Consider the following 16,262-nt stretch of genomic DNA (forward strand, 5'->3'; position numbering starts at 1 on the left):
AAGTGCTACTTTGAGATTTTACCAAAATGCCAACTTTTTTTTTTTTTTTTTCCCCTCTCCCCGAAATTTGCAGTCATGTTTAGTCTTTCAATAAAACCTGTGTAATTTTTTCCCCCCTTTCCTCAATTTGTATCACAAATGCCTTTTCTAAGGTGAGTTTTCGAGACCACCATTTCAGTCGTTGCATTTTGTTGAACTCTGTCACGGGTCGAGGCAAGAAGTGACGACATACACTTAACCAAAATGCAAGTCATGTGTAATGCTAGTGTGTCAGAGTTGCAATTTTTAAATCTGTGCGTGCCTGAAAATCATAATTTAAAAAAAAAAAAACCTTTTGTAATGTAAAAGATGCCTCAGAGTCATTGTGCAAGACTGTAGCAACACAGCTGATTTAGAGGCAGGGATTTCAGTCCAGTCCATACCTCACCTCATCTCTAAACGAGACTGATCGCATGAAGTGGGTAAATTTTGTTAGATTTCAGTGAAGAAAAATTTTTTTTGATCCAGATGGGCACTTTGGGGTTTGTATGGTACATTTTCAAGAGCTCCTGCTTTACAGCAGCACACCATGTCAAAGGATTGTGAAGAATACTTGTTTCTGAAACCGTACTATTGATCTGGAAAACTGAAGTCTGGTGTTACTGCCAGAGAATGCCAGAAGGTGAGATTTCAAAATCACATGTTGATGATAAACTACCTGAAAATTATGATTTCATCTTTAATTTTAAAACACTTGTTTTTACATTAAAGATGGTCAGGGGAGTGTTCACTATAACAACCAAAAACTCTTCTTCTTGTTCTGAAGCAATGGTGTTCTTGTACACTCTGCTATCCCCCTCAATTGCATAAGGTTCTAGACTTCTGTTGAATGGGATTACAGCATTAAAACCACCGTTTGCAAACTCTGTGCCATCTGAAGGGGATTCGCATTCAAAATTATCCGAGCAAGCTGAAGAAAAACTTAAAGAAATCTCACTTTCACTGGAAGACATTGCAGAACTTCGCTATGTTTATTGGGGTGGTATGGTGGTGTAGTGGTTAGCACTGCCGCCTCATAGCAAGAAGGTTCTGGGTTCGAGCCCAGCGGCCGATGAGGGCCTTTCTGTGTGGAGTTTGCATGTTCTCCCTGTGTCCGCGTGGGTTTCCTCCGGGTGCTCCGGTTTCCCCCACAGTCCAAAGACATGCAGGTTAGGTTAACTGGTGACTCTAAATTGACCGTAGGTGTGAATGTGAGTGTGAATGGTTGTTTGTCTCTGTGTCAGCCCTGTGATGACCTGGCGACTTGTCCAGGGTGCACCACGCCTCTCGCCCATAGTCAGCTGGGATAGGCTCCAGTTTGCCTGGACCCTGCACAGGATAAATGGTTATGGATGGATGCATTATATTTGTTGTGTAGCTTGAGCAGAAGGTTGAGTGTATGTCACAATTCAGTGTTATGGTTGCTTCTGCTGACTCTTTTGAGCAGGCGCATGTATGCAAAATAAACATGGTGGACGGTGAGATTCCAAATATTAAAATCTAGATTTCTCGTGACCTATTTTAGCCATCTCAGAAGTTTAAATTAAATTTACTTCCCAAGCTATTATATTTGTCTTTGAGTTGGGAGAAGTTGTTGGTTCAGATTGCTAAAGGGTTTCAGGCTTTGGGCAGCTCCATCCAATCAAGAGTGCGCCAGTATTGACATGTAATGATTTGTGTTATAATTTTGCATGTGCGTTTTGCTTCTTTGCCTTATTAGATGGCACATCCAATGGAAGTGACAGCAAAAAATTGAGAGTTGAAGAAAGGGTGGGAGAGGCTCCTCCATCACGCGTTCTTCATATCAGGAAACTACCCAGTGAAGTCTCAGAGACGGAGATCATTGCCTTAGGATTGCCCTTTGGAAAGGTCACTAATATCCTTACCTTGAAAGGCAAAAACCAGGTGAGGGTTTTTTTTTTTTTTTTGAGCCCTGCTTTTATTGTTTGTTTACTAATGAGTCTGATCAACAAAGATGTTACTGTTAACATTTGCTTTGTGTAGGCATTCCTGGAGCTTAGCACGGAAGAAGCAGCTATTACCATGGTAAACTACTATTCAGCTGTTACGCCGCATGTTCGAAATGTTCCCGTCTTCATTCAGTATTCAAATCACAAAGAGCTCAAGACCGAGACAAACCAGGTAACCAAGCTTCTCTGATGCGTCACTGCTGTTATGGAATATAAGATGAGCAGTGCTGATCTCACTCAGTCCTTCATGCTGAAATTTGGATGATGTCTGCTGTTTTTGCTGCTTAGTCTGGAACACCCACATCAGGATCCGGTGACGGAACCCTCTCAACACCCAGCAGTCCAGTCTTGAGGATCATCATAGACAACATGTTCTACCCTGTCACTCTCGATGTGTTGCAGCAGGTTGGCATTCTACAAATGGCTGCCTCATCAGGGTTTTTAAAAAATATATATTATTTGCTGAAAATAATAAAATTGTAAATTTTTGAGAAACAGACCCACATTATTTTCATTTTTGCAAATGACTGCTGTCTTTGTTTATAAAGTGGTTTACATTCTCATGTTGTCTTTGTATAATTGTTTTTTTGTATGTCTTTCTCCCTTTTTTGTTGATAGATCTTCTCAATTCTCTCCTTTCTCTGTCAATAGATCTTCTCAAAGTTTGGCACAGTTATGAAAATCATCACATTCACAAAGAACAATCAGTTTCAGGCCTTGCTACAATACAATGATGCAGCGAGTGCTCAACAAGCCAAAGTGGTGGGTGTTGGATCTGTTTATGGCAAAATGTGCTCTCGGTTCTCAGGTTTGTACAGTGCTGTACAAGGTATTTAAAAATGTAAGCAATTTTTGTACTCTCTCTTAGGCACTCGATGGTCAGAACATATACAATGCTTGCTGTACACTCCGTATAGACTACTCCAAGCTTGTCAACCTGAATGTGAAGTACAATAATGATAAGAGCAGGGACTACACTAGACCAGAGCTGCCTGCGGGTGATGGGCAGCCTGCTGTGGACCCCTCTGTGGCAGCGGCCTTTGGCAAGGACTCGAACTCTCTGCTTGGTAAGATCCCAGGTATCTCCCTCTTTTTTTTCTTTTTTTTCCCCTTCTCTTCCTGAGTCTTGGTGGGCTAGACGCCAGCGGTAATCCTGGGTTTGGAGGTTTGTCGATTCTCAAGAATAAATCCTTCAGCTTTACTGTCAAGAGTTTTTTCATATTTAGGTGCCACCTGTTTATTGAACATGATGTATTTTTCCCCCAATGTTGCAATAGTAATAGAAATAAAAGAATAGGAATAGAATTACTTACAGTAGTTGCATTCTAAAGAGAGGTTAACATTCTTGCTGAGCAGTGAGTAAAATTTAGAAATAACCTCCTGTTTTGTGTGTATTATTTATTTATTTTTAACACGCAGTCAGTGGTCACACCATTATAAAGGTTGTGCGTAGTTTTGTTTGCACTGTTTCAATTGCCGTTGGTTTATTTTGTGGAAGTTGACTTGAATCCAAACTATGCATTTGATTGTCACCTGGTGCGGCATTTCAGGATTGATGGCGGCAAGAAGAACGTTTACATAAATCGTTTGTTTATCACAGGGGTTCTCCATGTTATTTGCAAAGGGCTGCAGGTTTGTATTCCAACCTAACGGGAGGTACACCTGATTCTAGTCTTGAAATGACCAAGGGTTGTCTCCTCTTATTTGATTGGAACAAAGACGTGCTGCTGTGCTGGCCTTTTGCATGTAACATGGAGACCCTCTCCTTCACCTTGTATGCTGGGCTTCTTCCTTGTTCAGTGTTTCATTGTGATGAAGTAAGGACAATAAACAGCATACCTGGCAGTAGAGATGGCACAGAGCCGTTATCCAGTCACAACCCTGAAGCAATATCACCAGAAAAGCCTGGATCAGGTAGATCCAGTCCTCTAGCAAATCAAGCCTCAAGCACCATAGAATTGCTTGTAGCACAACATAACAAAGCAGTCTGTCTTGCATTACTTTAGCTCTCAATTTTAGCCTAGTTAATCAGGATTCCTGCAACCAAAACATAGGACGTGTCCAGTGTTTTGGCAAATTATTTTTAATAAACTTTTCCATCCCTGCATTTAAATATCAAAAAAAAAATTATTTTTTTTTTAATAGTTGTGTGCAAACAATATAGATGGTTCTGAATTTTGTCTTGTGTAGTATTGTGCATGGGAGAGTCTTTGGTAGTTTGGATTGTACAAAACCTTGTCTTGTGCATAAGAATATATGTATAATTGCCATGATGGAGTAAAGAGAAACTCCGGTGAATTTAATAGAAAATACAAATGATCGTTTCTATCTCTAAACAAAATAATGTTCTGTTATTATCCATTGATGCCATGTTACATATTTTACACACCAGTGTTCAAAATACCCGTCTGCATTTTGCAGAATGATTTTCAAGATGTCTTTGGACATCTTGAAAATCATTCTGCAAAATGCAGACTGCAGACAGGTATTTCGAACACTGGTGTATAAAATATGTAACACGGCATCAGAAGACATGCAGGTTAGGTTAACTGGTGACTCTAAATTGACTGTAGGTGTGAATGTGAGTGTGAATGGTTGTCTGTGTCTATGTGTCAGCCCTGTGATGACCTGGCGACTTGTCCAGGGTGTACCCCGCCTTTCGCCCGTAGTCAGCTGGGATAGGCTCCAGCTTGCCTGTGACCCTGTAGAACAGGATAAAGCTTCTAGAGATAATGAGATTTTCAAGATTGCAGAAGAAAAATTAAAAACCTGCAATTTTGCAGAATGAAAAAATCAGGCTCGGGATTCAATGGTTCTCAATTTAGCAAACTAGCGGCGCTGTAAATAAACTGAAACCTGCGCCGTGCGAACCTGACGGCGTTTTCCAGGTCAAAGTTGAGCAATATTTACGTAATACCGACGAAAGGCGACGACAGCCAAATAAGGGCAGTTGCCATTTTCCGATGTAAGATTTCGTCACTTTTAATACCCGCCGGGAGGACTCGACAACTACCTCAGCAGTTTCCGCCATGCATCTCCCAAAATTCAGTGCGGCACAACAAACATGGCTCCCAAGAAGAGGATTGTTTCTTCGGGGCAAGAGTCCGACAAAAACGGCAAGAAAACAAGGACGATTTTGTCGTATCTCAGCAAAACCGGCAGCCAGCGTGACTCCAACAACAGCGACAGATCGCGTGTCCGCGAGGGTGACAAAAATGAAGACGGTCGCTGTTATAGTTGGATACATGTAGGTAAATTGTATAGGTTTGTCTATATTGCATTGTTGAATCATGCAAAATTATACTGATGATATATTCCTTTTGAAGACAGCAACAGTATTTTACCTTTATTCATAGATACTTTTGAATATTTTGTTTTCTCATACCAAGCTACACTAATACATGTCTTGTGTACATGTTCTATTGTTTTTACTAGTGCTGTCTTGCCTGTGGTGCAGACTAGCCCAAAGTAAAACAGTTGCCCTGGAAGACAAAGCTCATAGGTTCAGTTCTGCCATGATTAGTTTGTACCCAGTTCTCTGCTGTTAGTTTAGAGCAGTGAAGCCCCTGCAGTCGTTCAGTTCATGACCTTGCACTTTAGAAGCCAGGCAAACACCATGAACCCAAACGTCTTTCCATTTGCCAGTTGGGTTTTATTCCTTAATGGCATCAATTCTTTGCCTCATCGTAAGATGTAACAGAGTGTAGAATTGAAACCTTGCTTTCAATTTAAAACTACAGGTTGCAGATGCAAACACTGAATGAAGTACATTTTGGGTAACAATCTATTGTTCAAGCTAGAAACTTAATCTTGACAAAATGTAACATGACGTGTAACATGAAAATGAATGTTTTGTTTCTTGAACAGTTGTGTTCTATTTTTTATTGTGGTGATACCTTTATTAGTATGTTGTGTGGAAAGATAATGTGTGGGTGTGATAACTAGTACATTTATGAATTAGTTGGTATACTTCAAGTTGTAGTAGCCCGTAGTGTCAGGGCGAGGGGGATGAAAGACCTGTGGAGGTATCATGGAATGCTAACTTTGCTGCAGAGAAGGATCTGTGAAGACTGAAATTAAAAATAGTGAGAGAATAAAGAATTACTGTAATGCTATGAGTTGTAAAGCTAGATATGATGTAAATATAGGCATTATTAGGTTGAGAAGGGTGTAGTATGGAGGCTTGTGTATTTGCAGAAAATATTTCCAAATTGCATAACAAAAATTTGACACTGTGCAGTATTGCAGAACACTGGAAAAAAAGTATTTCGACCACTGCGCGCGCACAAAAAAAAAAGTGGATGTGTGGTACTGAGGACACAGGCTTATTCAGTCCCATGCTGGTCAGTCTTTTAGAAGTCCAGTATTGAGGGGGTGGGCTATCTTTATTTATTTATTTAAAATTTGTAGGCTCCAAGTGAAACATAAGAGAGAACCAGGGAATTTTTTTTTTAAACACATGCAAACAAAGATGAATGAGAGGGTGTGGTCAGAAAAAAAAGGGATGCTGGATGTGTAACTTTTAGTCTTATGGCATGTTTTGTGTAAAGTTCTATGATAAGATCTGCAGTTAATGTTTCATTTGAAACCTGGCATGATTGGATAATTCGAGGCCATCTTGAATCTCAAGTTCTCAATTAACGAGCAATGCACACAATGTGTTTCCATAGGAGTGTAAAGGTTTGCTCAATGGTGAAATAAACAATACTAACACCTTTTGGGTTTTTAGTTAAATCTTTTACGCTGTGTCTCAATCACTTTTAAAGGTGGTATTGGCTTTTGTTATTGATTTGCTCAGACTGTTATGAGATATGAACATTATTTCAGTCACACCTTAAATGTCCCAAAAATTTACAACCCAGTTCCAAAAAGTTGAGACACCATCATGATCTTCGCATTCTTCTGTTATTTTGCAAACCTTGGAAACCCTAGATTTAATTGAAAATAGTACAAAGACAACATATCAGATGTTGAAACTGAGAAATTTTGTTTTGTTTTTTTGAAAAGTATATGCTCATTTTGAATTTGATGTCAGCAACATGTTTCAGAAAAGTTGGGACAAGGGAAAAGACTGAAAAAGTTGTGTAATGCTTAAAAAAAAAAAAACCCAAACAAACCTAATTTGGTTAATTGGCAACAGGTCAGTAACATGACTGGCTATAAAAAGAGCATTCCAGAGAGGCGGAGTCTCTCAGAAGTAAAGATGGGGAGGGGTTCACCACTCTGTGAAAGGCTGCGTGGGCAAACGGTGCAACAATTTAAGAATAACGTTCCTCAATGTAAAATTGCAAAGGATTTGTGGATCACATCATCTATGGTACATAATATCATTAAAAGATTCAGAGAATCTGGAGAAATCTCTGTATGCAAGAGACAAGGCTGAATGCTGACATTGAATGCCTGTGATCTTCAGGCTCTCAGGTGACACGGCATTAAAAGCAGACACATCTGTAGTGGAAATCAATGTATGGGCTCAGGAACACTTCAGAAAACCATCGTCTGTGAAAACGGTTAATTACTGCATCCACAAATGCAAGTTAAAACCAGATATAAACAATATCCAGAAACACCACCACCTTCTCTGGGCCCGAGCTCTTTTATGATGAACTGAGGTGAAGTGGAAAATTGTCCTGAGGTCTGATGAATCAAAAGTAGAATTTTTTTTTTTAGAAATCATGGACACCACGTCCTCCAGGCTAAAGAGGAGAGGGGCTATCCGGCTTGTTATCGGTGCACAGTACAAAAGCCAGCATCTGTGATGGTATGAGGATGCGGTAGTGCGTATGGCATGGGTAGCTTGTACATGTGGGAAGGCATCATTAATGCTGAATGATATATACACGTTTCAGAGCAATATGCTGCCATCCAGACAAAATCTTTCTCAGGGAAGGCCTTCCTTCTTTCAGCAAGACAATGCCAAACTGCTTTCTGCACGTATTAAAACTTCATGGCTCCGTAGTAAGAGTCTGGGTGCTAAACTGGCCTGCCTGCAGTCCAGACCTGTCTCCCATTTAAAACATTTGGTGCATTATGAAGCACAAAATATGACAAAGGAGACCCTGAACTGTTGAACAACTGAAATTGTATATCGGGCAAGAATGGGACAACATTTATCTTTCAAAACTATAGCAATTGGTCTCCTCAGTTCCCAAACATTTACAGAGTGTTGTTAAAAGTAAAGGTGATGCAACACAGTGGTAAACATGCCCCTGTCCCAACTTTTTTGAAGTGTGTTGCTGACATCACATTCAAAATGAGCATATTTTAAAAAAAAAAAATCAGTTTCAACATTTAATATGTTGCCTTTGTACTATTTTAAATGAAATATAGGGTTTCCATGATTTTGCAAATTGGCACATTCTGGGTGTTTTTTGTTTTTTTTTAAACATTTACAGTTTATACAGCATCCCAACTGTTTTGGAATTGGGGTTGTATTTTCAGGATACTGTGATTATGGCCATTCAGAGAAGAAATTCCCCCTATTGACAAATTGGGATGAATCCAAGTTGTGAATGATGCCTAACCAAACATTTATTAGATGTGACTTGTCTTTTTCTGTTGGAGTATTTTGCTAGAGATCTGTTCATAAGACTCCTTCCTATCCAAATACACCAGTTTAAAATTTGATCCATTTATAAAATAAAAATTCTCTTTATTTAAATACCAAGTTTATCATCAAGTCATGGTTTGAAGAACATGCCATTTATACCGCTTGCAAAGCAGTTCTGATGTAGCAGTGTTGCTGTTGGCTGTACACCTCTGAGCTCTTTTGTGTAACTGCAGGTGCGCTGAGCCCTTTGAGTGCGGCGGCGGCAGCAGCAGCGGCAGCAGGTCGAGTGGCTCTGTCTGGACACTCGGGTAGCGGCGTGCTCCTGGTTAGCAATCTCAACGATGAGGTTAGTCCTTTCTTATGCCTCTCTCAATCGGTGTTGCTTCCATTACCTTTCAATCTACATAGCTTTGTGCTGTATTTTAGTCATGCCATTGTTCTGTGTGTCCATGTTTGATCAGTATAATGCGCAATGGAAGAAGCAAATGCAGTAAGGCTGGTTGGAACTGCATCTGTTTGGTTGGATTCTTCATGGGACATTTAACTTCTACTATTATTGCAGTTCAGCTCTAGTTTTACCGGTAGATTTAAAAAAAAAAAAAAATCATTGTGCCGAAGACCTTTTGATTTACCTAATTGGAAATATTTCAAGTACCAAACTGCTCATTATGTAGTAATGACAATAGTTCACATATTTAAGCTAACACATTCTGCTTGCATGTCTGCCTGTCATTTGTCTTTTCTGAAAGTTACTTTTCTTCCAGAAATTATTCATGGCCCTGCCTAATCCTTAAATTGTGCTGTTTCTCAAAATGAGTCATTTGTCTCTAACTGTCTTTATTTATCTCTCTCTCTCTCTCTCTCTCTCTCTCTCTCTCTCTCTCTCTGCTTTATGAAACTGTTTTTAAATGTTTCCATAATCTAAGTTCATTTCGCTTCTGGCCCTTTCTCACTTTGGAGCCTGAAAACTTGTAGAAAATATGAAAGTGGTAACTAACCTTCTGAAAAATCTCCCAAGGTTTAATGTGGTATTTTCTTAGTGATGACGAAGAGTGTTTGCCCAATCAGCCATGGCTTTCTCTGTTCGTGCCATAACTCAATGGTGGTTTTCTAGTCTACACCAGCATGGCAGTTCCGGGAAATTTGGCCATATTTTAGTGCACGACGAATAATTTGACTATTTACTTGCATCTCAAGTCTACCATTCTTAAGCCTCTCCTATATTTAAGTCTGTTGCATGCTTTTGCCCTCCATGATGATATTATTTGTCGCTTTATTTATTTTTTATTTCAAGTAATGTATCCTACCCTCATGCTGGGTAACTACATTGGCACAATTATTTGCTTGTATGTTCTGTAATTGCATAGAGCAACCATTTTCTGACCAAACTCCTGCATTTCCTGTGTACTGACCTGTATTGTATATTTTTTGTCCCCCACTTTTTTTTTTATTCTGCATTTGTCTCCCTTTCCCCCTTCCCAATCATTCCCCATTTTCTCCTCTCTCCCCCCTCTATCTCTTTAAATCCTTCCCTCCTCATTCCTCTCTGCCCTTCCTGATTCTGCCCCACCCTGACCACACCTCACTGTTCATGCTCTTTGCTTGAACAAATATGTTCCTCGGATGAACTTGCCCCCAAATTAACTACCTTGACCCATGATCCATGACCACCTCACCATTCTGCGGGAAACCACCCTCCGTTATGGATGATCTGTTCATCTTCGCTCTTCTCGACTCTTCTCTCTACCTGTCTCACGCTGCTTGCTCTTCTCTCCTTCTAAAGATGGTTACGCCCCAAAGTCTGTTTACCCTCTTCGGTATGTTCTTGTTAGCACTCTACGTTTATTTTGGTTTTGTTTTTTTGTTTATTATTCCCCCATATATTTTTTTTTTTATTTAACAATAACATTTGTTGCCTCTTACTGTTAGTTTTGAGTTCTTTTTTTGTTCTCTGTCTGTTGAAGTGCTTTTTGATTTTCTTTAAGGCATGCATGTTTCTGCATGTACTATCATCTCAGAGCTTATATTTAAATGTATTTTTATTTGAGGGAATCTGAATCTTTTGCTTCTTTTTAAACTGTGATTAGTTTTCTTCATTAGGAAAATGTTCTGTCTCTCTTTGTGATGAATCTAGCTCTCCACTCTAAGTTTCACCCTGTTAAAAGGCTAACTGTTCCTCCCTCTCCATCCTCCTCTCCTCCTCCTCCTGCTTCTCTTGCTGCTTCTTGCTGTAATCCAGGGGTGTATGGTGATGTGCAGCGTGTGAAGATCCTCTACAACAAAAAAGATAGTGCGCTGATACAGATGGCAGATATGAATCAGGCCCAACTTGGTAAGATTCATTTCTTGTTTGTGTCCCCCTGTTAGGGCTGCAGTTAATAAAGGGAACAGGAATCATTTCCAAAGACTGTCATGGTCACCAGTTTGTTTGTTTTTTTTTCCCTCTACTTGGAAAATATGGAAATAGTTTAGTGTAGATGGTTGCTTAAATGCAGTTATTGCGGGAGCCAATTATCATTGTTTCACTTAGGATGGAACAAAGTTGTTGATATAGTTGTATTCTTTAACGACTTTTCAAGAAGAAAAGGGGACAACTGGAGCTTTTGGTTCATTGCTTTGTATGAAACCTTGAGTGTATGTGACTTTTTTTTTTAAGCACTTATAAGGCTCCTTAATGTTAAATTGCTGCAAATATCTGAAACTGCAGTAGGTATATGTAACACAATGTGCAGTTGCTGCAAGACCAGTAATTTTTAAAATAAGGAGTACTCAACCCCCTCCTTGTACAAGCTGGAAACATAACACCTTGAACACAGAGTTCACCTTTTATGTTGTCTCGCATTATTACTGACAAAGGTTTTGGCTAAAGTTTCTTTGAGCCCTTGAAAACAGGTTTCAGTAATTTTGCAGGCACTTGCTTAATTCAGATTGTAAGAGTTAATGAGCAGTTATTTGATTAACTGTTTTGGGCGGGTCATTAATGTGGTGAAATTGAGTATCAATTTTTCCACTGCAGCTTTCTTCCTTTCCGTGGCAGTGCTCTGTGTCTTTGAGACCGATGCAATATTCTTTGGCATTGGTTAGCATTCAAACTTTTAAATCCGTCACTGGTTTTATGAGTGCAAATCTCATTGGATTAAAAAACTGTCACAGTGGTAATGCATGTTAACATTTCTGTACAAGCACATGCATTGCCATATTGTAGCCTGTTTACTAAAGCAGTGACGGAATCGTATATGAATGCTCCACAAGAGTAGCACCTGGTGAAAAATGAAGTGTACTTGTAAATGCTCAGACACATGCATAATCGGTGAACATCTGCCAGATTTATCAGTTGCAATCAGTACAGCAGATAAAGGCCATGTGGCCTTAACATCTGTACAGTTTATTTGGTGCTTGTAGGCGCTATGTAAAAGTAGTATAGAATAGGACCGTTTTTTCACAATTGCGGTGTCTTGTAACATATTTCAGGGTTCGTATGGTCATGGAAAACCTGGAAAAGTTATGGAATGTGATTTATGTTGTTTTCCAGGACTGGAATACTTCTGGAAACACGAGCACGCTGGAAAAGTTATGGAATTTATCTGCCTTCCTTTGTGAACAGACAGTGTGATATATAAAATTGGTTATTGTATATTGTAAACAACTTGTAATAAGAAAATCGTGCGTGTTGATTTGATTAACCGGCCAGTGCGGAGATCATTACTGATCCGCTTTTTCCCCCTCTCCGGCCACTGTTCATATCACGTGTGACGTGCAGGGATGTGATTTTTCCGCGAATTCGCGGAATTCCGCTTTTTTCACCTCAAAATTTGAAAAAAAAAAAAAGTTTTTCCGATTTTTCGCTCAAATATCTGCATTCATATCCTATTCGTTCCGACTTTCAGTAATTCCGTTATTGAGATGAAATGAGGTACGTGATTGGCCCATCGCTCTGTAACAACCAATGAACACGCTTGTTAGATAGCTGTACGTAAGCTCGCTTCAAACAGAGTTGAAAGATGGCAGCCTCCGTGATCGAGCGTAAAGATGCAAATCGAGTTAAAGAAATCGACAGAATAGTGGAAAAACAAGTTCCGCTGGGAATGGTTGGAGAAAGAGGTTGCTACAGACGTTGGACATAATACCGTGAGACATTTGTTCAGGTCGGGGCGGATCGTCTCTCGCTCAGGGGGAGAGAGATGGCGTGCTTGCTGGAGGCCCCTCTACGCATCAGCGTGTTATCTGTGAGTGTGTGGCGTTTGGTCACGAACAAACTCAGCTTTTTATGTGTGCGTTTTGTCCGACGTGGCAGAGCCGAGTGTGTTTGACAGGACACGGTTGTCTGGGTCGAGCTAGTGGGCTGTGTGTGTTTAGGGAGGCGAGAGGTTGGGTGACGGTCACCCGGAATGAGTTCACGTACCGGCGCGCTGGGCGGAGAGGAGAGGAAAGGAAAGAGAGGAGGAGATGCTGTTCGTCATTTAGTCCGCGGAAATATTTCCACTTTGGGTGTAAAATGACTGGAACATTTGCTCAGGGAACAGACCCGACACCAGAGCTAGCTCCTGAGTTAGCACGGCTTGCTAGTAGCAGTGAAGTTCTGTTACTTTACACTCAGGCTTGTTGCTACTTGGCCATGTAGCTAGCAAGAGCTTTAACGCACCGCTTAAACACAAGTCTGTCAAGGCCATTTATTTATAATTTAATCCTATTTTGGAGCATGTATAGCTTCTTCTGGCTACATAGAAAGTCAAAATATGTGTTGCAGCTGCCTGCTCTGGCTAACAGGCTAAGTGAAAGTGAGCGCTGCGCAGCTGGAAACGCCCCCTGTCCTGTTGCTCCACCGCGCTGATGAAGAGGAAATCTGTTGCGCTGAAGACCAAACCGCTCCATAAGGCATATAGAGTGCACTAGAGAGACTACAGGGGCCCCCTGTGTAGGGCACATGTATAAGAAGGAGGAAGTGATTCGGGATTGAGCCTTCAGTGTGTGTGTTATCAGCCAGGTTGTTAAATTTATTTATTTATTTTTTAAATTATTTTTTAAAAAAGTATGATAATTATGAATGAATGAAATGAACTTAATTAAATTTACAACCAATGTAGATACATTACATTATTTACACATTACCGTGATATCTAAGGCATAATTAACAAAATTTACAGCAATAAAAAAAAATTAAGGGCAGCACGGTGGTGTAGTGGTTAGCGCTGTCGCCTCACAGCAAGAAGGTCCGGGTTCGAGCCCAGTGGCCGGCGAGGGCCTTTCTGTGTGGAGTTTGCATGTTCTCCCCGTGTCCGCGTGGGTTTCCTCCGGGTGCTCCGGTTTCCCCCACAGTCCAAAGACATGCAGGTTAGGTTAACTGGTGACACTAAATTGACCGTAGGTGTGAGTGTGAATGGTTGTCTGTGTCTAGTGTCAGCCCTGTGATGACCTGGCGACTTGTCCAGGGTGTACCCCGCCTTTCAGAAATATGAGTAGAAATATTAGAGATATTGCCTTCTTCACAGACTTCTGATTGGATCGAATGGATTCAGCAAACACATTTTTTGTGAATGTTTAGTGAAAAGGTGATTTTTATTCTTGCATATGAAAATCCTCAAGTGAGTGAACACTGTACAGTTTTGTATATGAGTCAATTTCACAGAAAAAGTTTTTTTTTTTTTTTTTTGTCCGGACGTGTTTTGTTTACATTGAGATTTCTAAAACCTTTTTATCGTCTCATATGATAAAACATTATCAGTTCTACCTTGCATTTCAAAATTTTGACTACTTTGGTTCATTGACTACTTTGTCCCCCCACCAGGGCGCTGCCCTGGACCAGCTGGGGGCCTGCGGCCCCCAGACCCCCGGCTAAAATTTTCAGATAATTTCACCAGCCCCAAATCACATCCCTGGACGTGCGTTGCCTAGATACAGTGTAAACTTCCCTCAGTCTTTAGATCAGATCGCGTGGCTTGTACTATGCCAAGAGACAAAGTACACAATACCAGGGAAATGTACATTTAATAATGTCTGGTTTCATGCCGAAAAATACAAATCGTGGTTGGAGTGGGTAGAGGACCCTGGAAGAGCCAAATGTGTCTTGTGCAGTAAAATATTCGACATAGCTAACATGGGAGAAGCAGCTCTTACTAGCCATGCCAAAGGCTCTAAGCACCAAGCTGTAGTCGCTGCCCACCAAGCAAACTCAATCGGCAGGTTTTTTTTCAACCTCACACGACGACATCCACGCCGACGTCTACCTGCATTACTGCCACTTCGTCTTTGAGACAAGGAACGTTTTCAAGTGCTGTGACTAGAAATGACTCGCTTACTGTGGAGATATTCTGGGCGCTAAAGGTAATCAAAAGTCACTACTCCTTCAAGTCATGTGAGGATACAGCCCAGTTGTTCCAGGCCATGTTTCCCGATAGTCAGATAGCCACAAGATTTGCGTGGGGTGAACGCAAGTGTGCATATCTCTGCACATTTGGACTATCTTCATAACAAGGTAAAGAAGAGAATGAGAATGCGAGATTGTGAAAGCAGCCATAACATTTGTATCCTGTTTATTCCGAACATGCGTATTTGATGTTTGAACATGTTGATCGAATAACAACGCAAACGATGGACTCCAGTCTTCAGCTCAGACAAAATAAGTGAGAAGGAATGAAGTGAATGCAGCACCAAATAAGAGAAGCAGAAAGAATGTAACTCAAGAAAACCCCTATTAATCCATTAAATGTCTAGGTTCACATTCGTGAATCCCTACGACAACACACCTTTCCTATTAGTTTCACTGTAGTTACTGAATAAATAAACTTAAATGGTTATAATGTGGAAAATTCCTTTTAATTTTGTTCTAAGGGTGTGCACATTTTGGTTGCATCGTTGCTTCTATTAAACACTTTTACTTTGTACTAACTATGGTTTACATAATCTTTGGCATATATATACAGTTGTGGTCAGAAGTTTACATACAGTGACATGAATGTCATGGCAATATTTGGGCTTTCAGTCATTTCTTTGAACTGTTCTTTTTCTGTGGCAGAATGTACAGCATACATCTTTAATTTAAAAAAACAACACTAGAATTTGGTGCACAAGTTTTAATTTTCTTTGGGTTTTCTGAAATCAACACAGGGTCAAAAGTATACATACAGCACACCCAATATTGACATTTTAAAGGTTATGCATAGTCATGGAAACTTGTGGCCAACTCATGGAAAAGTTATGGAAATTTGTTGGTTAAAATGTGTACGAACCCTGATATTTAAATTGGCAAGCTTGTCTCATGTTTGTCTTGTATATCTCTAGCAATGAGTCATCTTAATGGTCAGAAGATGTATTCAAAAATCATCCGTGTGACCTTGTCCAAGCATCAGACGGTTCAGTTACCCAGGGATGGCTTGGATGATCAAGGCCTCACCAAGGATTTCACCAATTCTCCTCTACATCGTTTCAAAAAGCCTGGCTCCAAAAACTTCCAGAACATCTTCCCTCCCTCTGCCACCCTGCATTTGTCAAACATCCCGTGAGTGCAGCTCTCTAACGTAGCTCCTGTCAGTCTTTAGTTCTGATTTTAAAAATACTTACCCATTATCTTGTTCCTTTTACAGGCAAGATATAACTGAAGACGACCTCAGAGTACTGTTCACTAACTCCGGAGGCACTGTGAAAGCTTTCAAATTTTTCCAGTAAGTTCTGTTTGTGCATTTAGTAAAAAGAGCCATTTCGTTAATGCTTCACTGGGATTTTGTTCA

General features: G+C 40.3%; 1 protein-coding gene across 3 annotated transcripts in view; it reads left to right on the plus strand.

The window, feature by feature from the left end:
- ptbp2a (polypyrimidine tract binding protein 2a) overlaps nt 1–16,262 on the plus strand; it is a 61,177-nt gene that overhangs the window by 43,462 nt on the left and 1,453 nt on the right. For 2 of the 3 annotated variants that reach the window (XM_060922030.1, XM_060922032.1), the window contains 10 exons: nt 1,739–1,923; nt 2,023–2,160; nt 2,277–2,393; nt 2,640–2,750; nt 2,857–3,067; nt 8,772–8,884; nt 10,322–10,355; nt 10,778–10,870; nt 15,817–16,033; nt 16,119–16,196. In XM_060922030.1, coding sequence (XP_060778013.1) covers nt 1,739–1,923; nt 2,023–2,160; nt 2,277–2,393; nt 2,640–2,750; nt 2,857–3,067; nt 8,772–8,884; nt 10,322–10,355; nt 10,778–10,870; nt 15,817–16,033; nt 16,119–16,196 — 1,297 coding nt within the window. The remainder of the gene's footprint in view (nt 1–1,738; nt 1,924–2,022; nt 2,161–2,276; nt 2,394–2,639; nt 2,751–2,856; nt 3,068–8,771; nt 8,885–10,321; nt 10,356–10,777; nt 10,871–15,816; nt 16,034–16,118; nt 16,197–16,262) is intronic. The other variant, XM_060922031.1, reaches the window with a different exon arrangement.

This window comes from Neoarius graeffei, chromosome 5 (assembly GCF_027579695.1).
Source record: "Neoarius graeffei isolate fNeoGra1 chromosome 5, fNeoGra1.pri, whole genome shotgun sequence".
In the NCBI taxonomy this organism is placed as follows: domain Eukaryota; kingdom Metazoa; phylum Chordata; class Actinopteri; order Siluriformes; family Ariidae; genus Neoarius; species Neoarius graeffei.